General features: G+C 40.5%; 1 protein-coding gene across 7 annotated transcripts in view; it reads left to right on the forward strand.

Moving 5' to 3' along the window:
- LOC110091204 (phospholipid scramblase 1) overlaps positions 1-20,368 on the forward strand; it is a 42,884-nt gene extending 22,516 nt beyond the window's left edge. For 3 of the 7 annotated variants that reach the window (XM_072996038.2, XM_072996032.2, XM_072996033.2), the window contains exons 2-9: positions 7,837-7,869; positions 9,422-9,550; positions 10,682-10,824; positions 11,029-11,071; positions 14,362-14,588; positions 14,896-15,057; positions 17,307-17,468; positions 19,004-20,368. In XM_072996038.2, coding sequence (XP_072852139.2) covers positions 7,863-7,869; positions 9,422-9,550; positions 10,682-10,824; positions 11,029-11,071; positions 14,362-14,588; positions 14,896-15,057; positions 17,307-17,468; positions 19,004-19,054 — 924 coding nt within the window. In that variant the 5' untranslated portion in view covers positions 7,837-7,862 and the 3' untranslated portion in view covers positions 19,055-20,368. Of the gene's footprint in view, positions 1-51; positions 752-5,783; positions 5,973-7,836; positions 7,870-9,421; positions 9,551-10,681; positions 10,825-11,028; positions 11,072-14,361; positions 14,589-14,895; positions 15,058-17,306; positions 17,469-19,003 lie in introns of those variants that run through there. The other 4 variants (XM_072996036.2, XM_072996037.2, XM_020815226.3 and 1 more) reach the window with 4 other exon arrangements.
- The last annotated feature ends 3,569 nt before the right edge of the window (positions 20,369-23,937 follow it).

A 23,937-nucleotide genomic window follows, 5' to 3' on the forward strand; every position in this document is an offset into this window, starting at 1 on the left:
AGAGCAGCGAACGGCGAGAGCGCGGAGGGCCTCCCAGGCGCAGCGCCCGCCCCGCTCACCCCAGGCACCCCTGATTGAAATACATTATGGCGCGCTTTGCTGCGATTGTTGTGGAAACGGCGGAAGAAGCGGGCGGGGCCTTGGTCGCAGCTGGAAAACAACTCCCCGGCCGCCCTCTCTCCGCCACTTTTCTTCCGAATACATTTGCAAGAAAAGCCTCTCCCGGGAACAGAAGGCGATGTGGGCAGATTGATTGAAACATTTCGCTTTGGGGTGCCTTTCCATCCACAGGTTTACTTACTTGTTTCGATTGTTATTATGTGTCATCAAGTTGTTTCTGCTTTATAGCAAGCCTCTGAAGTAATGACCCGAAAAAGTCTTGTTAGCTCAAGTCTTGCAAACTAAAACCTGAGGATTCTTTTAAGGAGTCAAGCCATCTCATAGTTTGGCTTCCTCTTTTCCTGCTGTCTTCGGCTTTTCCCGGCATTATTTCTTTTCCCATTGAGTCTTGTCACTCACGATGTGCCCAAAGTAGGATATTTTTGTTTCCAGAGAGCCCAGTGCTAGATCAAATGCTCCCTTTAGCTAATCTAGTACCCATCAGTAACTGGCAATAGGGTAGGATGGATGGACTTGACACACCCATCCTCTTCAGGAGCCTTTCTGCTTCTTTTGTTGTTGCCTTTCCAAAACTCAGTCATCTTGTGATTTCTCAGCTGCAGCCTCCCTTTGGATCAGTGACTGGACCAAGGTATAGAAAGTACCTTGATTTCAATTTCTTCACTGTCAGCTTGAAAGTATCTAATGTTTCTGTAGTCATTATTTTGGTCTTCTTAATGTTGAACTGTAATTCTGCTTTGGCACTTTCTTTGTTAACCTTCGTCAGCAGTAGTTTTAGAGTGCTGCTTTCTGACAGTTATATGGTCTAATCTACATATTTGAAATTACTGATGTTTTCCTACCCATTTTTACTCTTCCTTCATATAAACTTGCACTTTCCTTCTAAGTCTCAAAAAATAGCAAGAAAACCAAACAGGGATGATATTGATTGGGAGAAAATTCATTTTTATGGGCAGGAGCTGGTTCTCTTAACCTTTATGTAACATATCAAAAGTGAGAGGGATAATTTACTTCTTTTGTGGGTTGGGAGAGTGCCACATATCCTTTGTATTGGAATAGAATACACCCATGTTGTATTTGTGGGGTGGGGCTCTCTATTGGAAAATGAGTTGCTTCTTCATGTGTTTGTTTTTGCCAGAGAGAGAGAGAGAGGGAGGGAGGGAGAGAGCGAGAAGCACACAGATCTGTTTGCATTATTCTTTGGATTCTTGTCAATAACAAGGATTGTGTGGTGAAAAGCAGAAATGCACTTTTGGACAACTCCATTTAAAGTTGTAGCACACTTGTAATGCTGGTCAAATGTGGAAAGCAAAAGTATTGTATTTCCATAGAACAACCATATCAAGGGGTTAAATTATTTTGCCTGACATCGTAGGAAGTGTTTGTGCAAGTGATTCCCCATGAGTGTTAGCAATTTAAACTTTGCTATCATGGTCTCTTATTAAAAATAAATAAATATTTCCATGGAGTACTTATATAAACTGTTGAAGAAACTAGATTGGACAGTTAGCAGGATGGTCTTAATTAAAATGTCCTGTTTCACCTGATCAAGAAAACATGTATGAACTCTGAGTTAGAAAGTCTGTGTATCCTGTTTGTATAATTTGTGACCCACCACGCAGGGCCTGGCTTGCTCTGGTCCACTATGTATTCATATAGTGCTTTTAAAAAATAGGGTAAGATTAGTTCTGAAGCAACAGTTTTAAACAGACAAATCTATACATTACGTTTCTGCCATATTCTTATCTTCTGTGCTGTACTTGTTTAGTTCTTAAGTCATGTCCGACTCTTCGTGACCCCATGGACCAGAGCATGCCAGGTCCTGCGTGGTGGGTCCAGATGTTACCAGTGTGTGTGTAACTGTCATGAGACTCTGTTCATCCAATTAGGGCTGTAGCTGGTATAATTTCTGCAGCTGAAGGAAGGTGCCCCTGGCCACCTAGTCCACCTGGGCTTCCAGTGTTAGATTGGGGTCCAGGAGCACCCCCAGGCTGTGGACCCTGCCCCTTAGGGGGAGTGTAACCCCATTCAGGGCAGGGAAATGGCCTTCCAGCCTGTCCGGTGAAGCACCTACTAACAGCACTTCCATCTTGTCTGGATTGAGATTCAATTTATTAACCCTCATCCAGTCCATTATCAGGTCCAGACACAAGTTCAGCACAGAAACCACTTCACCTGGATTGGTGGAAAACTGAGTAATCAGCATGTCATCAGCATATTGCAGACTCCTCAGCCCAAACCTCCTGATGACCTCTCCCAGCAATTTCATGTAGATGTTAAATAGCATGGGGGATGGTATCGAGCCCTGAGGAACTCCGTGACATAAACTCATGGGACAGAGCAACTGTCCCCCAGGACTACCCTCTAGGACACGGTCAGCTAGGAAGGAGCAGAACCACCATAAAGTGGTGCCCCCAACTCCCAACCTAGCCAGCCTATCCAGAAGGACACCATAGCTGATGGTGTTGAAAGCCACTGAGAGGTCCAGGTGTTTCAACAGGGTCACGGTCCCCTGTCTCTCTCCCGGCAAAGGTCATCATACAGGGTGATCAAGGCAGGCTCCGTACCAAAACCCGGCCCGAAATGTTATGTTCCCGGGGGTTTCAAAAGGCAAAAGTCAAGTAAGCCAGTCCAATATCAGAAGTCCAGAAGATGCAAAGCAGATACCAAAATGCCAAAGCCAAAACACAAACCGTAGTCCGAAGCCAAGGATCCAGAAAACAACGTCCAAAATAAGCAGGAGCATGGATGCGAGCCATGGTGTTCACTTGTTGCTTCCAAGCCTCTGGGTGCAGATTTTATAACAACAGCAGTCATCTAAACACTTCATCCTGCTAAAACTCAGGGCTGGTCAACCTGATGTTCCTATGGGAAGCATTCATGCGAGCCTCGGACCTTCGTGTCATGAGTCCTTGCCAAAACTTATCCCTCACTCTGGCTACTAGGGGAGGAGAATCTGGTGGTGATTCAGCTGTCTGCAATTCTGATTGCCCAGCATTTTCCTCAGCTGTAATTAACCCCTCAGATTCCAGATCTTCTTCGGATGAACTCATGACATGAAACCTGATTGAAATGGATCCAGAAAATCCATTTCATCCAGCAGTGCCTGGAGTTGCCTGGCCACAACCCGCTCCAACACTTAGGGAGATTCACCACTGGTCGGTAGTTAAGCACCAGCTTTGGGTCCAGGTTAGGCTTTTTAAGGACTGGTAGGGACCACTCCCTCTCTCAAAGAGACGTTCACAGCCTCTTGGACCCAGGTGCGAACCCCCTTGGCAGAATCTCCAGTTAACCAAGATGGGCAAGGGTCAAGCAGAGTGGTGGTAGAACAGACAGATCCAAGCACCCTGTCCACATCCTCAACAACTGAAACTCATCCATTAATATTTGACCTAAGCACGGCATACTGGACGCATCCTCTGATTCTGCAGTAAAGGTGGAGTCCAACCCACTGCGAATCTGAGTGATTTCCCCCTCAAAATGAATGGCAAACTCATCACAGCGAGCTGATGAGCAGTCCGCGACCTCCACTAGATTTCCTGGTTGAAGAAGATCCTGGACCACCAGAAACAGCTCTGCTGGATGACGTTCTGAGAAAGCAATACAACTGGAGAAATATTGCCATGTTGCCAGCCGTATTGCCACGAAATAGGCTGGATAATGGACTATAACTTGTGTTCGATCGGACTCCCAGTGAGATTTCCTCCACCTGCACTCCAGCTGTCTCCCCTCTCACTTCATCGCCCACAGTTCAAAAGTATACCAAGGAGGTGTCTGAGCTCTGCATGCAGGGAGAGGGTGCCTAGGTGCAATCATGTCAACTGCCCGGGTCATCTCCCTATTCCATAGGGTGACCTGAGCTTCAACAGGAGCACCAACCATATCAGATGGATAATCCACCAGAGCATTCAGGAAACCATCTAGCTCCATGGGTCTCCGAGAGTGGATCATCTTAATAGATTCACCCACCCTTGCAGAGGGGAGAAGAAGCTAATAGACTAAACTTGACCAGGAAGTAGTCTGACCATGACATTGGGGTCACAACCAGCCCCTCCACATCCAAACCACCATCTTCCAGTCCTGTTGAGAAAACCAGGTCCAAGGTATGGCCCTTCTCATGTGTTGGGCCAATGACATATTTAGACAGCCCCATGCTTGTCATGGCTGCCATGAAGTCCTGAGCAGCCCCAACACTTCCATACATCGCTACTGGAAAAACCATAGCTTTGACCATGCAGACCTTTGTCGGCAAGGTGATGTCTCTGCTTTTTAAGATGCTGTCTGGGTTTCTCATCACTTTCCTCCCAAGCAGGCATCTTTTTATTTTGTGGCTGCTGTCACCATCTACAGTGATCATGGAGTCCAAGAAAGTAACATTTGTCACTGCCTCCATATCTTCCCTTCTATTTGCCAGGAGGTGATGGGACCAGTGGCCATGATCTTAGTTTTTTGATGTTGAGCTTCAGACCATTTTTTGCACTCTCCTCTTTCACCCTCATTGAGAGGTTCTTTAATTCCTCATAACTTTCTGCCATCAGAGTGGCATCATCTGAATATCTGAGGTTGTTGATATTTCTTGCGGCAATCTTAATTCTTGTTTTGGATTCATCCAGTCCAGTCTTTTGCATGATTTAGTCTGCATATAAGTTAAATAAGCATTGGGACAATATACAGCGTTGTATACTGTCATTCCCATTTCTTTAAGAACTTGCCATAGTTTGCTGTGGTCCACACAGTCAAAGGCGTTTGCATAGTCAATGAAGCAGAAGTAGATGTTTTTCTGGAACTCTCTGGCTTTCTCCATAACCCAGCGCATGTTAGCAATTTGGACTCCAGTTCCTCTGCCCCTTCAAAATCCAGCTTCTGGGAGTTCTCAGTCCACATACTGCTGAAGCCTACCTTGTACGATTTTGAGCATAACTTTGTTACCATATGAAACGAATGCTATTGTATGGTAGTTAGAGCATTGTATTCACAAAGGCTTTAATGGCCGGATCTAATAGTTGTTGTGGGTTTTTCAGGCTCTTTGGCTGTGTTCTGAAGGTTGTTCTTCCTAACATTTCGCCAATCTCTGTGGCCGGCATCTTCAGAGGACAGCACTCTGATTGTCATGAAGTAATGTTTTTTGCATTTAGATGAAAATGTTAATGCCCGTGAAGGCTGCCATCACTAAGATGCATGGTGAGCTTGTAACTCAGAGTAGAATGTTAACCCCTCTCCTAAATAGATTTTTACGTAGAGGATGGTTCTTAAGTGGGCGGGATACAAATCAATCAAATCAAATCAAATCAAATCAAATCAAATCAAATCAAATCAAATCAAATCTAAATAAATAAATAAATAAATAAATAAATAAATAAATAAATAAATAAATAAATAAATAAATAAATAAATAAATAAATAAATGGTAAAGAGGCACATTCACTCCAACAATTTCCTGGTCTTCTTTTTCTTTTTTAAAAAACTATATATCTTCCATTATCTGTGTTCATGGTGGTGATAGCCCCCACCCCATGGGATGTTCTCCGGGAAGAATGGGAACAGCTTTGGTCCTATGTCATCCAAAGCCCTTCCATCCTCCTCATTTGATAGGGTGGGGGAACTTTTCATCTATATTGTCCTAGAGCAGGTGTGTGAATGATTTACCCCCTTCCTTTTAATGAACGGGGTTACTAAAGAAGAAGAAATTCAGCCACCTCCACCACTCCCCCACTCTCCATCTAGTGTGAACTGGTGAGGTTTAGAAAATGGCACAGGATACATCACTTTGCTTGCTTCCGCTGAATTTTTATTGCTGCACCTAACATAATAAACTGTTGGATGAATGGACTGCTTGCAGAACTAAATAAAAGGTACGTAGTATGTAAACAGTCCTTCATTTTCTTTCTATTTTACCTATTCACACTTGCACTTCCAAGTGTGCCCCTGTTTCTTTCCTGTGCTCAATCTGTATTGAACACTACTATTTTTGTCCTCCTAAAGATCTAATAATAATTAAAATAAAGATTGTACAGGCTCTTAAGACTTGTATCTGAGCTGCTGCTTTCTCCTGCAGGATTGTGGGCACTGACTTCCAAAACAAAGTGCTCCTAAACGTATTTTCATTTGACTAAAATGGAAGAGCGTTCCCACTATTTTTGGGGGGAGTGTCCTACTATTGCACCAGTGTGGTATAATGTTGAATGGTGGACTATGAGTCTGGAGACCAGGCGTGGAAACTCACCAGGGAAGGGAACTGATAAAACCAATCCTGAAATATGTCACAAGCTTTCTTTGTTGTTGTTATGTACTGTCAAGTCCATTCTGACTTGACAGTACATAACAACAACAAACAAAGCATGACTGGGCAGGAGGAAATTTTCTAGTGGAATGCAAGGTTCAGAATTTGAACTACAAAAATTCTCATAATGGTTTCAAAATACAGTGGTGCCTCACACAACGATTGCTTCATACAATGATGAATTCACACAGCGATGGGTTTCTTTGAGGAATTTCCCCCATCGTTTAACGATGTTCTCTATGGGGGAGTTTCACTTAACGATGTCCCTTTTTCGCTCCTGTAAAAGTGTCTTACAATGTTTGGAACCTGTTTTAAATGCTTGCAATCGTTAGCCCACCTCCTGAAACCTATGCAAACTTAATTTGGTGTTGTTCTGAGTCGTTGTTAATTTTTGGTGATTTTTTGTTTTCTCTCTCATTGAAAAGCATTGGACGGACGGTCCAATGCTTTTCAATGAGAGAGAGAAAAATCACCAAAAATTAACGACGATTCAGAACAACACCAAATTAAGTTTGCATAGGTTTCAGGAGGTGGGATAATGATTGCAAGCATTAATCTCTTCCAATTGGAACGGATTAACCGGTTTTCAATGCATTCCTATGGGAAATGGTGTTTCACTTAACGATGTTTTCACATAACGATTTTTTTATGGAACCAATTAACATTGTTAAGCGAGGCACCACTGGTATGCTTTTTTTTAAACTGCCATGTTCAGTGAGGTAAGACTATGCAAAGGAGTCCACTTTTGAAAGCATTGTAGCCTGTATGAACTGTGAGTGCTTCATGGCTAAGCATTCCTTTTGCTCTTAAGAGTTTATTTTAAAGAAATCATTTCAAAAAATAATTTCTAGTCATTAATCTTAAGCTTTTAGTTAAAATGGTTATCAGGCATTTAAAAGGATGTCTCTTAAGTCACTGTATAGCTATAGTTGATTATAGGTTTCTGTGTTATCTCCTCCACAGAAACTAATGGCAGGAACTCTGTTTTTCCTCCTTTGTGGCAATCTCTTCACTATGGCTGATGACTGATAGTGCAGCTTTACTTTTCAATACCATAATTTACTTCTGTTTTAGGTACAGATTTTCTCCTGTTTTAAAAAGCGGGAAAATTCCAAACAGAAATTAAAATAGGTTTAAGGCAAAAACAAACAAACAAAAAACACCAGTAGTTGAAGCTGTATCCCTAAAACTAAGAAAACTCAGGCCGTGGAATAACCCCTTGTTCCTCATCCAAAACATGGGTGCACAAAGTACCAGATAACATTTGCTGCTTTAGATACTGTTACTTACTTTTTAAAGTTGTGTTTTACTATGTCTGGCAAGATGGATGCTTTTCTTGAAAAGGTAAATCACTTTGATAAATGTTCCTCTTAAATGTAGTGTAAATATCTTAAATAAATAAATGCCTAAATAAACATAGATATTTTATATTTCAGAAACTACTGAACAAGAGGCTACAGAAATGCAGTGTAAGTAACAGTGTATGTAAACATAGATTATGTAACTCTTGTCAAAAGGTTCTCTCCTACTGATGGATGATTTATGGCCCTAAAGCACTGGGAACTGCCCAGGGAAGTGGCCTTTGTACTTGTAAATGCTTGTAGGATCACTGTGGACCTGTAGGAAAAGGTTTTAGATGAGCTGAATCCATGGAGACAGAAATAACCTTGCAAAACTACCCTGGTTTGATTCTACAGAGTCACATGAATGCCTGTAGCCCTGCAGTCTAATAGGTAAGATTTTGACAGCCTTGTCTGTATCCCCTGATATAGTGGTTTTCCAATGCTATTTGTGTCCATATGGATCCCAGTGATCTAAATCCTTTTCCCACACATCCATGGAAAACTTGCATTCTCTTAGAGATCACATGAACCACTTCCTTGAGTGTTTTGCTTTTGGGGATGAGATTTCTGGCTGGGGCAATGTTTCAGGGTCACAAATCATCCACCAATGAGAGAGGGAAGCCTTTTGACAGACGATAAATGATGTAACAACTACTTTGTCAGTTACCGATCTTGGACCGTGTGCTTTCTAAATTGCGCCTCAGTGAAGCATTGCTTGAAGGAGCCCTCCCTTTGGCTCTTCCTTTGGCTATTACGCCTAGTCTAAATTAGGAGGGCACTAAATTTTAGCCTTGCTGTAGAAGCAGAAGATGTGTTGCATGATAAAAACCTCGTGAACCTTACTGGGAAGTAAGAGAAAACTGGTTAATAGCCTGAGACATATACTGTGGCAGTTTTGCTCTGTGATAGATCTAGGAAGCCTATATCCAGCACAATTATCATTCTAGAGGAAGCACTAGGGTGGCACTCCTATTCCATGCATGAAGCTCTTATGTTTCCTAAAAACAGGCTAAAAAGGGTGGGACTGGGAAGCTATCTGGATCAGGCTTTTGGTAGTGAAGATTACTATCGGAAGAGCTGCAAAATCCTGATGCTACCAGAAGCATTGCATAGGTGTTAGGCTTCCAGTCCCATTCCCAGAACTTTTCAGGCTATAGATCAGCATTAGATCATCTGGGTCCCTATTTGTTGTTACTCTATTACACCTCTTTGAACTTGACATTATTATAATCCTATACCAGCCTTCATGAGACAATTACTGAGAACAGCAGTACGCACTTAACAAACATGTGCAGTATTTCTTTGCAAGTCAATCCAAGTTCAACTTTCCATAACCTGGTGCCCTCTAGTTGCTAATCCCAAGCCAACAAGGACTCAGTTTGGAAAACACTGTCCTAGTTTATTCACCCAGAGCCCTTTTACTTGGCTGTCCATCTGCCCATTTAATTTTACTGGACCAAATGACATCTTCAAATACTTCCAGTAGCATTTAATCAAGAGTGGTGGTGGAAGTAGCAGTGTGGCCCTCCAAATATTTTCAAACTGCAGCTCAAAAGTTCAGCTTTTTCAGCTCTTGGCCTTGCTAGGCGTTCAATTATTACATTTCTCTCTCTCATGTGGGAGATGGGACATTTTAGAATAGTACAAAATAGTTCAAATTATATTTCCCTTTTTCCAGCAAAGGAAACTGAAGCTGTATCACAACCCCCGCCATACCCAGGAACAGAACCAGCTACACATTATCCACCTCCGGTTTCTCAAGTGCCATATGGATCTACCGGATACGTGTCTGGACCAACTGTTCCAGGTAAACTCCTAGGGCATGCCCATGTGTGCTTTCTTGTTTAACCAGAGAAACACAGCCAGATGAATTGGACATATTAAAGTAATGTAGCCACACAGTGCAAGTTGATTGCGGAGAGGAAATTCCATCACCAAGAAACTAGTTTAACTCAAATATTATTGTGGAAAGTCCTCTTGGTGTTGCCTTTTACCTTCAGAAACAAATGATAAGATAAGTATCACATTAAGTTGCAAATTATTTTTGAACTAAAATTCCAAAGGGCTTCTCCCTATCATTTCCTGAAGCCTACCAGCACATCTGAAAACAATATGGCAGGGGTTGCATTCACACCAACATTAAATCAGAACTGAGAAGAATTCAGGTTCGTTAGGAGCTAACAGTATGATGCTAGTCCACATGTAAATGGGAAGGGCTAGCTTTTTTTCCATCTATAAATGGGAATTGCTAGCCTGGAATATTAGCCTATTTCTCCTCTTACAAGCCAGAATTTAAAGCCAGGATGTGAACCTAGTTTATAAAACCAAGTTTGCTTAGAAGAGCGACAAACCAAGGTCTAGCTTTGGTCATGCTACTAAAACTATGATCATGATTATCATCATGATCATTATTAATCTTAATAAGTACAGTATCTCATTCTTTTAGCCCAGTGGTGGGTTACTTTCCAGATCTTCATGCACAGCAACTGTCCTCAACCCTACCAAGCACAGTTAAAGAGTTGTAGAAGTTTTAGTCAAACTGTTGAAGGACCACAAATAAGCCACCACTCAACCATTCCTATTTGCAGAGAAGATACATGAAAGGGATTGGGCAACATGGACTCTGCAAGTGTTCAAAAAATTGTTGCCACTGGAAAAGTCATCCTAGCAGAAGTGCTTTTCCGAAATTGAACACTTTCCCTCTCATCTTGGGGCCATCAATCAGAGGGAGCCTTGGGCTCTTTGGAGGAGTCCTCAGTAATGTTTTACTTCCATCTCAAAAAATAATAATAATATAAATCACAGTGGCAGATGATGTCATCAACTTCATGCAGTGTAAATCAAGACTATAAGATTTTATCCAGTGTCTTCAAAGCCTAGTGAATAGAAGTATTTTTATGATTTGATGTAAGTTCTCTGTTCTTTGGATACATTCCAGCACAACCTACTTCAGCTTTCCTGTATCACCCAGCAACCTCTGGACTTGTCCCGTTACAAAGCCAGCCCGCTGCACCCATAGTTTGGATGCCAGCTCCACCTGTACCTCCCAAATGCCCTCCTGGATTGGAATATTTAGCCCAGGTAACTTATTCTTATTTCCTGTTTTGTACCCTTTAAGCTTTTCCTTGTTTATGTCCTTTTCTGGAGGAAAATGTAATGTCATATAGTTAATTTTATGTAAATACAGTATATCAAAGAACATTAGATAATTGCACAAATACAAGTATTTGGTGATTTATTCCTGTTTTAATATCTATTTTCCCTTTCTTCTCACTATTGTTACAGATTGATCAGTTAGTGGTTGAACAGCAAATGGATCTTACAGAAGGTATATCTCTTTCTTACTCAAAACACTGTTGTTTAGATAATTTCAAGTGTTCACATCTTTGCTTTTCAAATTGTGGATGCCTTTAAGAGTAGATCTATTGAATATAAACTTATTTTAATAACTACACTGGGAATATGTTATTATTGTTCCACAAAACATTGCTCATGTTCAACTTTAATAATACAATGTGCTTGTATAGGTATGAATTAACATTTTCCTCTAACTAGGACTTTATAAATTACATTTGACATTGACCTACTGCACAACATGTCCACACATACTTCCTTCTCACTCAAAAAATAAATAAATCTCAGTTTCACTCAATGTGATATCATCTTCATCATAGGAAGCACCATTCATTTTTCTTTTGGAAAAAGAGATAATGAATTCCTGAAATAATTTCTTCAAAAATCACTGTAAAAACTGACAGGTAAATAGCAAAACACATGAACAAAGCCACAACTGTGTCCTAAAAACACTGAAAACCCAACCTCAGCTGATACCAAATGCTTTCTGCATGAGTTGTGAGAGGTTAGGACAGTCCTGGATTAACCATTTAGTAAAATAAGCACATGCTTAGGGCATCAACAAGAGAAGGGGGTACCACAGAGTTTTAGTTCTTTTTCAGTGCAGGATTTTCCCTGGATCATGGTGCAAATGGTGCGCCTTCCATAACAAATCACATACATCCATCCCTCACCCTCAGCTATCTCCTTCTGTTTCTCAAGAGCCCCAAGAAAACAACTTCCCTACCTAAACCAATTGAGTATGTTCCGGTAAAAACTAAAGAGTATAAAGATATGCCTAGCAGGAAAATACATGTTTCGAGTGAAATGATCCATCATCATTTGGTAGGTTTTATTTCATTCATTCATTCATTCATTCATTCATTCATTCATTCATTCATTCATTCATTCATTCATTCATTTAGTCTGTATTTTGGGAGGTTGGGTGAAAATATAAAGAGCTGCTGGTCTTTTAGACCCATGGACTCTGTGGTACATGTGCAAGCCAGAGAAATAACAGTCACTATTTAAAAAGCCACCAAATAAGTTTTAAGCTCTTGTTCGAGCTTTCAGTTTATAGATTCTGACAAAATCTATCTACATTAATCAAAATGTGAAAGTATAAGATTTGCCTGGAAGCTGGTAATATGATTTACACACAATTTTGTATAAGATGTATGGTTCTTTTTAGCTAAATACTATACAATTACCATATTTTCATGCGTATAATGTATGATATGGGGTTTTTTTAAGCTGTGGGACCTGCCACACATCATATGTGTAGGGATCACCATAATCTTTTTTTGTGCTTAGGGCCTCTAAAGGTCTTAATCCAACCCTGTGTTAGGAATTATATTTGTTTCAATTGGATGCATATTGAAATAAAGGGAATGATGACAGAAGAGGCATGATTTTGTTGTCTGTGATGGAGGAGAAGAACCTATAACGTTCATGAATCTTGACCCTTTGGTCTGTAGCTAGCATTGCTTAGAGTCCAGTGTGCAGGGCTACAGGTTCCCCATCCCTGCTTTGTGCCATTAGTCCTGTAGGAGCAAAATTCTGGAGTAATACCTCCCTATCCATTCTGCGGAAATAGAAGGAATGTTTAGAAGGATATATTCTCAATGCTAAAAGTGTCCCAGGTGTAGGGCTTAAATAAAACTAACTGTCATAGAGTCATAGAGTTGGAAGAGACCACCAAGGCTATCCAGTCCAACCCCCTGCCATGTGGAAATATGCATCAAAGTACTCCCAACAGATGGCCATCCAGCCTCTGCTTAAAAACCTCCGAAGAAGGAGACTCCACCACCCTTCGAGGCAGCCTATTCCACTGTCGGACAGCTCTGACTGTCAGGAAGTCCTTCCTAATGTTCAGATGGAATCTCTTTTCCTGTAGTTTGAAACCATTGCTCTGTGTCCTAGTCTCTGGAACCCTGGAAAACAAACCTGTCCCCTCTTCAACATGACATCCTTTCATATATTTAAACATGGCTATCATGTCCCCTCTCAGCCTTCTTTTTGTAAGGCTAAACATTCCCAACTTCTCAAGCTGCTGCTCATAGGACATTGCTTCCAGACCTTTAACCATTTTAGTTGCCCTCCTCTGGACACGTTCCAGATTGTCAGTATCCCTCTTGAACTGAGGTACCCAGAATTGGACACAATACTCTAGGTGAGGTCTGACGAAAGCAGAATCACATTGGCTTTCTTGGCAGCCACATCACTCTGCTGACTCATGTTCAGCTTGTGGTCTACCAAGACTCCTAAATCACAGGTAATGTTGTCTATCCAGGTCTCTTCCATCCTAGATCTGTGCAGTTCATTTTTTCTTCCTAGGTGGAGGACCTTACATTTCTCTGTGTTGAAATTCATTTTGCTAGTTTTGGCCCAGGACTCTAATCTGTCAAGGTCATTTTGATGAAGGAATCCTTCATCCTATCCTCTGGGGAATTAGCAACTCCTGACAATTTAGTATCATCTGCATAGTTAACTGACATACTCTCCATTCCTTCATCCAAGTCATTGATAAAGATGTTGAATAACATGGGACCCAGAACTTTAAGTGGACCCATGAGATGCTTCAGTGGACTAATGGATTGGAACAACCTCTCCTATACTTCAGTCTCCCTGCAGCCCCCTTTGTTCTCCAAAAAAAAAGCTGTGGAGGGCCAAGGGACCAAGTTTTGGAACTGCAGCCTCCTCCACGAAAGGCATTAATCTCAGTAGAGTACATGATCCTTTCTTCACATTGAAAAAGAGAGAGTTTGAAATTGATAAATCAATAAATGATAATAAAGTGTGCCCAGACAGTTCAAATCAGTTTAAGTCAAGGAGAATAAATGCTTTTTGACATGAATAGTGTTTGCAAAAGTTACTTTTCTGGAATAGATCTCCAAAAATCCTCTCGTAGCTGTGAGGGGATTAATAGTCCGGGGAGGGGGAAAAGAAACTTACAAACAAATAAACAAAAACTTATCTATGCACAGTGCTAGGCTTCCTTTACTGGGGTGAGGGATGTTTGACCTCTTCTGATGACAGTTAGTCAATTGGCTGGCTACTTGGAGGCACTGTATACATAATGCTGTACGTCTCTGCATAGCAACATAACTTCATGTATAATTAGTCATTACTTTATAAGGTGAGCAAAGAAGAGACTAAGTGGTCGTACACATTTGTATGGCTGCACTTAGAAGGTGAAGGAGGTGTCCCCAGTGATGCTTGTTCATGTTGAGGACAAAAATTTGAAACAACAGAAGAACTGTGTTGACTTTTTTTCCTTTTCAGTATTAAGTCGCTTTGAGACATTAAACCGATATGAAATCAGAAATTCTCTGGGGCAGAGGATTTACTTTGCACAGGAAGAAAATGATGAGTACAGCCTGCAGTGCCACGGGAGCTTGCGAGGATTCGTCATAAAGCTCTTTGACAGTACAAACCAGCCAGTCATGCAGTTGTCCAGAGAATGCCGGTGTGACATTTGCTGCTGCCCTTGTATTTGCTGCCTGCAGGAGGTCAGTAACCATGTGTCTTTCCATGAGCCCCTCTGTTAACTGTTCTTAAGTTCCTATCCATTAAGCTAGACTCTCTGATTCTTTCAAATACGTTTTTCAAAATATTGCTGTCCAGCCACTGTGCTACAGGTGCTTGGGTACCTGATGGCAGCAATTAGGTTCTACCTCATTCTCAAGCCATTTCTCTCCATGTGCTTTCCAATCTTAGTAGGCTTGATAACTTTGCAAAATAAAATATTTGTATTTCTGTGTAAGGAAAATATATATCATTGACTTGTTTTAATCATGCTGCATTTTTTTTTTGAAGCTTGAAGTTCAGGCCCCTTTAGGCACAGTCATTGGCTACGTGAAGCAGAAGTGGCACCCCTGTCTCCCTAAATTTGACCTCCAAAATGAAACCAGAGAATGCCTACTGAAAATGAAGGGCCCATGTGTGCTATGCCAGTGTTATCAGGATGTTCATTTCGAGGTAAGCATCCTCTATAATGCTGATTATTATGTTAGGATTGGAACATCAGGTTCCAGAATGTGGTAAAATGAAAGCACCTCATCTCTCTTTCATTCCCCACCCGCCCACACACTTTTTGATGACCCTTAAGCATTTTTTAAATTATAAATTGGTATGGTCTTTGTTCTCATAGCTTCCACCTCCAGGGTATTACCTTCAATGCTGAATCTCTTCGGATTTGCTATTTCAAATGATGATGCCTTGACACTGAAAAACTTAAAATCTCATTGGGTTGAGATGTAAAGAGAGAGACAGCAAACAGACAGAGAAATGGACAGACAGAGAAATGGACAGACCAAGATATTATTTAGATACATCTTGTTCTTATCAAAATAGGTTAAATTCTGCCAGAACATTAGTCATACATTTAAGACAATTGAAGCAACCAACTTGGCTCTTCTGTCAGCTGGAGGAGAAGTGGTGTAACAGAGGACAATAAATGTGGAAGTAAACAATATAGTACCTTTGCATTTAGAAAAAAAGTAGATGAATGTGTTTTCAATTTGGAGGTCTCTGTGTCTGCTTAAAATACAAAGGAAGCTGTGACCAATCACCAGCCATTACAACCTAATTTGCAACTGGTGGACCTACTAAAACAAGAAAGAGGATACTCTTTGTCCCTTCTAGAACTGTGGATGGAAACCAGAAGTAAAATCCCACAGGGACACAAAAAGAGTGTATGTTGACTACTGGAGTGTAACACAGGTTTTCAGTAGAAGATCACTATGTGCTATATAGACTACAGCAAAAATGTTGACTGTGTGGATCATGAAAACCTATGGCTTTTTCTTAAAGAAATGGGCGTGCCTCAACATTGATTGTCCTGAAGTAAAGCCTATGCTCAGCACAAGAAAGTACTGTTAAGAAAAGAAAACAGAAAAACAGAATGGTTTCCCACAGACAAAGATGTGAGAAAAGGGGTGTAGTTTATCTCCCCATTTGTTCAGTATCTATGCAGGTTAAATTCATATGAAACAGAACCGAAAACTGGTGGAAGAAACAGCAGTAATTTAAGATTTGCAGAAAACCTTAGTGGCAGAATGCAGCAATGGCTTGACTTCAAGTGACTCCTGCAGGTAAAAGAAGAAAATGCAAAATCAAGACTGCAGTTGAAAATTTTGAAGACAGAAATCATGACTACAAAAGAATTATATGACTGCAATGTTGAGCATGGTGAAAGTGAAAGGGTTAAAGACTTTGTATTGAGCCAAATTCTAAACACAGCAGGGCATGTATAAATGAACTAGAATAGATCATCTGGGTGAAATATTTCTAATTGCTATCTAGGAAAGTGAAAGCTTGGCAGTGAATAAAATTAAGAGAAAAAAAATCAGTTCATTTGACACATAGTGTTGAACCAGACCTTTCCAGATACCACAGAGAATCCGAAAGATAAATAGCTAGGTACCTGATAAAGCCTGAACTCTCTAGAAGCAAAAATGAAGACACTGAGGCCACATAATGAGAACACAAGATTTTGTTAAAAAGACAATACTATGTACTCTGGTTTCTCTTCAGATCGTATAAGACAATACCGCTAGTAAAAGTTGAAGGCAGCGGAAAAAAAGAAATGTGGAATGTGAGATGGCTTAAAGGAAGGAAACCACATTCTTGAATTTTCAGGAGCTGAGCAAGGCTATGAATAAGTGGGCCTTCTGGAGGTCAATACCCCATAGAGTCACCGTAAGTCATAAGCAACTTAGTGGCTCATAACAACTCAGGTCACTTTAAATTAGGTATATACCTTTTCTTGTACTGTGCTACATAGTTATATGCTGTCAAGCTGCCTCTGACATCTGGCACCATACTATACTGCTTTCTTGTGATCTGCGGGGAATTGTGGGGGAAGAGTGGTAATTGGAACAACATACTGTTTGCCTTATTTAATCTTATTTGAATAATTTTAGAGTTGAAAAACAGTGGCAAGGTTAAATGAAGGAAGCTATAAGCTTGCTCCGTATTCTCTTTGCTGGACTGAAGAATCTTTGTTGTTCTAAATCTTTTGGAATTGATATCCCAGAACTCTCAGCCTGTCCTAACTAATGTCAAGGATTTGCGAGATGGTCATCCCTGGTTTATGATTATTCACTGTCCTGGATTTCAGTCAGGGAAAATCCTGCAGAGGCAGGAACTGAAACTGGGACATACTGCATGCAGATTATGGGTTTGAGCACTGAGTTTTTATCTTCCATATTTCATTTAAAAATCAGGTGAAAACTCTGGATGAGACCGCTACAATTGGAGTTATGACTAAACAGTGGACTGGAATGGCACGGGAGGCTGTTGCGTCTGCCAGCCTCTTTGGAATCCAGTTCCCACTGGACCTTGATGTGAAAATGAAAGCCCTTGTGCTTGGGGCTTGCATCCTTCTGGTAAGTTGAATGGTGTTGATTGTTTCTTAGCAGAATATTAAGACTGAATTGAAGCAGTTTGTTGCTGAATCCCATATGAGTTTTCATGTACAGTGGTGCCTCACAAGACAAATGCCTCACACGACCAAAAAACTCGCAAGACAAATGGTTTTGGCAATGGGAGTTGATGACTCGCAAGACAAATGTTCATATGGCCGTGCTTCGCAAGACGAATGTTTTCTGTTTTTTGTTCCTGCCTCATGCTGGCTGATTTTTAAATGTTTTTCTATGATGTTTTAAAAGTTGAAATTTTTGAAATCATCTGCACAATATGTATGGCTTTAAGGAGCACTTAATAAACCCCTTTGTAAACCAAAGTTGACTTTGTTCTGACTTTTTTTTTGCCCATAGGAACTCATTAATTAGATTTCAATGCATTCCTATGGGAAAATGCGTTTCACAAGATGAATTTTTCGCAAGACAACATTAACCACGGAACGAATGAAATTCGTCTTGCGAGGCACCACTGTATATATTGTATTCCTGACCCTTGGAGCTGAATGGTAGTAGAGCCTTCCTGGCCCATTTAAAATTTACACCAGCTACAGTAATCAATGCTTTAATGGTAGATGTTTTCCTTTTGATGCACATGCTGATCTGTTGTATCAGGCTGCCCAGCTGTGGAAGGTTAATGCCAAATTTCTGTTAATCCAAAGAAGCAGAAACTTGTAGAGTGTGAAGAGGAAAATTTGTAGAATGAAGTGAAATCTGTAGGATGTTGTGGGTGAAAAATATAAAAAGATGCTGGATAACTCCGTGGTTTAGGTATCTGGCTGCCGAGCCAGAGGTTGGGAGTTTGATTTCCCCCTTTGCTTCCTTGATATGGACCATAAGGTCCCTTCCACACCTGCAGTTCTAAGATGATGATGATGATGAAATTGTGGTTTTTACAGTGCTGCTGCTGAAGGGTACAGTGTTTTTATTGCAAGGCAGAGATTGTTTAACATAGCACTTCATAAAGCAAATTTTCAAGTTTCAAACTTCCAGGATGTCCTCATCACCTTGGTAACCAGCCATGAAGGCAAAAGGATGCTGGCTGTTTTTTAAAAAAGTTACTTTCCCAAGTTCTCTACAATATATTGGATTTATGGTCTGAGTCATGGGTTGGTGATACTTTATTAAACCAGCAAAAATCACAAATATAAGGTCGCTTTTGATTTCTTGCCATGGGACTTTGTCATGCAGGGCACCAAAGAGCTGCTGGTGGTGCAAATGCAACATGGAAGATCCAAAGTTGTGCATAGAGATCACACAGTAGTCTAAAATTGTTACTCTGTTTTACTCCAATTTATCAGAAACACAAATACATGTAACCAAAGCCCTATTCTTTTGCTGTTTGCAAACACAACATTGTATTACGTTCTATAGATTTCATCCTCATATTTTCTGCACTGTAAACATCTTTACTTTTGGAGATTCTGTGTGATATAGAAATGAGGCAAGATCTTCACTCAGGTTTGTCTAATTTCTGGTGTTTTTTTTTTATTTCTGTGTAGGATTTCATATTTTTTGAACGCAGACAACAACAAAGGCAACAGCGGCGATAATATGCTCGACTCCTGCATCTTGCTGGCTTCAGAGAGTCTGATTTTATTTTGCTGACAAGGAGTGTTAAGCTTTCTGATAAGAGAATTTTTTTTGCAAAAAAAAAAAGGAGGGGAGCAGATTTCTGTAATCTAAGCTTACAGCTGCAGCGTTGTCACTTTAAGCAGACACAACATATTTGCATTTATGGGGACTGCTCTGGAATAAATATTAAAACATAAAATAACTGCATTATTATAAGGTCATATTAGTGTAACAACTGTTGGTTATTGGTGCAATTCCTTCAGTGTGCAATCTGATTTTTATATGCTGTACCCAATAACACTGCCACATTCTGCACTAGCTGAAGCATCTATGCTATCCTCAAGGTCAGCCCCTTATAGAATGCATTGCAGTAATGTAGACAAGAAATTAGCTAGCTTCACACAGAGGAGAAAATTCAGCCATGTCTTTTGGTCTCAGCCCTGTTGTCCACACTACATTTGGTGGGATACCTGAAAAAGATCCCCTCATGCAGCAGCAACCTCCCTTTCCATGGGATTCCAGATCATAAAGAAGTTGAGAAAGCATGAAAATGCAACAACTGTATGTGGCCCTTTTTCAGGTATTGAGGCTGATCCTGCAGGTGCGATCCTCTTTGCTCCTCCCTGTGGAGAAAGAGTGCAGGGAGGTGACTTCAGTCACAAGAAGTGCCTTCATCTAGTCTGATGTTTGTTTAAATGGGTTGAAATGTTTCCAGAACTCCTGGCTTCTCACAGCAGGAGACAGGGAAGTTATCATGTCTCTAATTTTTTTTTTTTGTAGAAGGTAGAATTTAAGCAGATGCAATTTAAGGAGAAAGTCAGTGGGATTGGATGGGAGATCCAAGGTGTCTCAGTTAGCAATGCTGTACTCTTCCATACAGTGTCATCGAAGCTACCAGCGTGAATTTGACCCAACTCAAATGGGGTCATGAAGAATCGGACACGACTTAATGACTAAATAACAACAACTCTAACATACAGTGCTCCACCTCCATGATAACTGCCTGTTTTCTTAATTGGCCAATGCAACAATGCAACATTGTTCAGTAGAGGTGCTATATTCCATATGGATGTACAATTAAAATGTCTTGTGATATGTGATGAGTTTTTATCCCTAAATATGATATGCTACACATATACATAGATATATTTGTGCAGCTTCCACTTTAATTTTCAGCATGCTTAGCCTTTGACAATTTGTTAATTCTTCGGTCCACTCAGTTCTTGGTTTTTAACATATTGCTCCTTGGAAATATTTATATTAAATGCATTACATGTTTAATCCAAAGCAAATTTGTCTGAGTTCAGTGAGTGTTATTTCTGACATAGGGTGTGGTTACACATTGAAAAACTCCTGGATTTGTGTTGAGTTTGGTATGCTTTTAGAAATACCTGTACACGTAATGTGCAGCTGAGCGTGCTCTTTTTTTTTTTTGCTAGGAAGCTTGTTTTTTGTGTGGAAAGCAACAGCTTTGAGGGGGCTATTTATTTTATGTAAATTGTGGATGTGATTTATTTTTATTGTTTTAGCATGTGTGCTTGCCTCTGTCAGAGTAAAATGTGTCTATGGGGTTTGTCAAGTAATGGATGTCAGGATCACAGGTTTTAGGCTGCAGTGCAGCTTTGCAGTATGATCTTTTATATATATTTTCCTGTCTGTAAAGCTGAAATAGCACTATCCTGCTTTGAAAGAAAACGAATATTAACAGATAACACTGTTAGCTGCAGAGGTGAGTGGCTATCAGTGGCAAGCAGTGTGATGGGAAGCAGGTACTACAAACCTCATTGCATTTCGGGCTCTCCTGCCTTCACACTGGCTGCCTCTCACAGCCACTCACTGCTGCCACCACCAGTGTTGTTTTCAATATTTGTTTTAATGTTTAATTTTCTTTTAAACTAGGATAGCACTATTTTAGTATTACAGATAGAGAAAAAACCACAGATCAGACTGCAAGGTTTCCCTGCAACCCAATACTCGTGAACCTGAGATCCATTACCTGATAAACCACACACAGTCAGGTGCACATGCCACTGTGAGAGTGGGCGGGTACAAGACAAAGCCTCTATTGTGCAGATTCTTAAAGGGTTTGTAGCCCCCTCAACAACACAGCTTAAAAAATGGATTAAAAGTTGTCTCAAGAGGCTGTACACACCAACCCCAAAGCCACATGACCATCTTGTGATTTTATTTAAAAATCCCAATACCTCACCTGATTTATTTCAATATTGGAACTACGCCCTTATTGTGTACAAAATTGCAACATATTGCACCATCCTAAACATACTTATTTAGAAATAATTCAGTGAGGTTTACTCCCTACTAAGGGAGTAAACTTTTGAACTGTCTCATCATAGGATTTTGGAGATCACTCATTCATACAATCACCATAAGTTGGTGGCAAGTTGACAGTGTGTAACAATTAAATAGTTACAGACATTCAGCCTAAATAAAAAATAGTCAGTGCAGTAGTTCGAGTTAGCTTAGAGGTAGGGATTTTACCCTTAATTTTCACTCACTTGAACACATACTCTCTCCTTTCCCTGCAGCACATCATGCTCATGACAGTCAAAATTTAAAATACACCTTAATAACATCCTTGGATTTGAACCCTGTCCCACAAAAATGTAATCTGCTTTCTTTAAATAAGAACTTCTTCTCCTGTGCTACATTGCAGGCGACTTCTGAAAGCTTGCTATGTAATACAGAGGAAAGGGGTGGCCCATGGTTCTAGCAAGGGTCACCTCACCTGAACAGCCAAAATTCCTTTACAAACCATGTGTCACTAGTACATGTTGGTGGCTCCACCTTGAGGAAATTCCCCTTGGGGACATGGGTGGAGCCGTGTAGCTCTTGGGATTCCTGCCCAAAATATAGAGCATATTGTTTAAAGGAAGGAAATGGACAACACAATAGAAGAATACAGCTCAAGAGTAAGTGCAGATTAAACAAGGTAACTGCAAATTAGACAAGGAAAAAGCAACAACATTAGCATTACACGCCAGTGAAATAAACAAACCTTTTGGGGTTTCTTTGACTTACAGTACAAATTCTATGTTTACAATAAAGTCTCACCTTTAAATTAAAAACCATTGCAAGATGAATGGGTACTGAACTACTGCTGCTGCTCAACTAGTTCCTCACTTATGGATTTAAAAATAAATAAATCTGTAGAGTACTCTCTGCTGTCTTATGTATGGTCTACGAGTGAAAGGGATAGAAACATGTTATCCAGCTGGGTTCAGAGACCAGTACAGGGAACTGGAATGAACCACCATTCTGTCTGGCATGATCTCAGCCTCAAATATGAATTGATTTGTAAAGCATCTCATTAACTTGCGTTGGAAAACCAAAATGGCTGTAACTTTTCTTGTTTTTCCAATGATGTATACAGTACATGACATCTGGACAGGGTAAATTCTAAATAGGAAAGTATACAAGCCCAGTTTTAGACAATGTTTCAGGGCTTGTACACTAGGCACCTTGAAAATTTGCATTAAGAAACCAAAACAACTAGTGGACTGAATTAGTGTGTGCCCCAGGTGAAAAAACCATTTTGTAAATTTCTTTTGCTTCATGGTGAAAATAAATATAGATTTCCTGCTTCAATCCAGATCTCATACAAACCAAGCTGAATTGGAATGATTAGATTAGCAGAAGCCTCATGGTGCAGTGGTTAATCCCAGTGTTCAATCCCAGTGGATTCTGGTAGCTAGCTCAAAGTTCACTCAGCCTTCCATCCTTCTAAGGTTCGTAAAATGAGTACCCAGCTTCCTGATGGTAGGCAGCAATATGTAGCCTGTATAATTCAATTGTAAAGCACCCAGAGAGTGCTTTAAGCACTATGGAGTGGTATTTTAAAAAGCACACTTTGCATTTGGGCTTTAGTATGCACTTAAACTGAAACCAACACACAGCCCGCACTGAAACTATGAGTCCAGGAACTTCATTTCACAGGGAACATTTTGTATCAGCTGCTCTGGTAAACCCAGGATCTGTACTCTGATCTCACTGAATCCTGTGCCCATCACATTCTCTTCTCTTATCCATCCCATGAATACAAGTGGCATGGACACAAGGACAAAGGGGGTACCACTTCAAGGGAAGTGTGGTTTGATTTGTTATCCAAATCCAAGAGTGTAATTAATTATTGGTAACCTGTACATGCTCACTGGAAGGACAGATCCTGAAGCTGAGGCTCTAATACTTTGGCCATCTCATAAGAGAAGACTCCCTGGAAAAGACCCTGATGTTGGGAAAATGTAAAGGCAAGAGGAGAAGGGGACGATAGAGGATGAAATGGTTGGACAGTGTCATTGAAGCAACCAACATGAATTTGACCCAGCTTCAGGAGGCAGTGGAAGACAGGAGGGCCTGGCGTGCTCTGGTCCATGGGGTCACGAAGAGTCGACATGACTTAACGACTAAACAACAACAAACCTGTACATATATTGCATTACAGATCTGAACAAATAAGCAAATCTTTTTGGTGCAGAATTGACGTTCTTTTCTTTAGGAAGCTTTGAACTACTGTAGAAGCAACGTGCATCTCTCTGGATCTTGTTGCACTGCATGTTCAGGATAGTATATAGCCTATGGAACAACACATTTCCTAATTCCTGATCTGTTCTGTGCCAGTTGATTCTTTACAAGCACAGTGTGGCAATCCACTCTAAAACACCAGAAAATGAAAAATTAACAAAGAAATTATAAGATCAAACTAGATTAGACATCCTTCAGACTCGAGAGACTATGGTAACAGCTCTCAAATTATTTAAAAAGATTAAAAGATCAAACTATTTAAAAAGATAAAAACATTCTGGCACTGTACAGACTACTCTGTGTATTATGGCATACATTTTTA

The sequence above is a fragment of the Pogona vitticeps genome, chromosome 3 (genome assembly GCF_051106095.1).
Source record: "Pogona vitticeps strain Pit_001003342236 chromosome 3, PviZW2.1, whole genome shotgun sequence".
Classification (NCBI taxonomy): domain Eukaryota; kingdom Metazoa; phylum Chordata; class Lepidosauria; order Squamata; family Agamidae; genus Pogona; species Pogona vitticeps.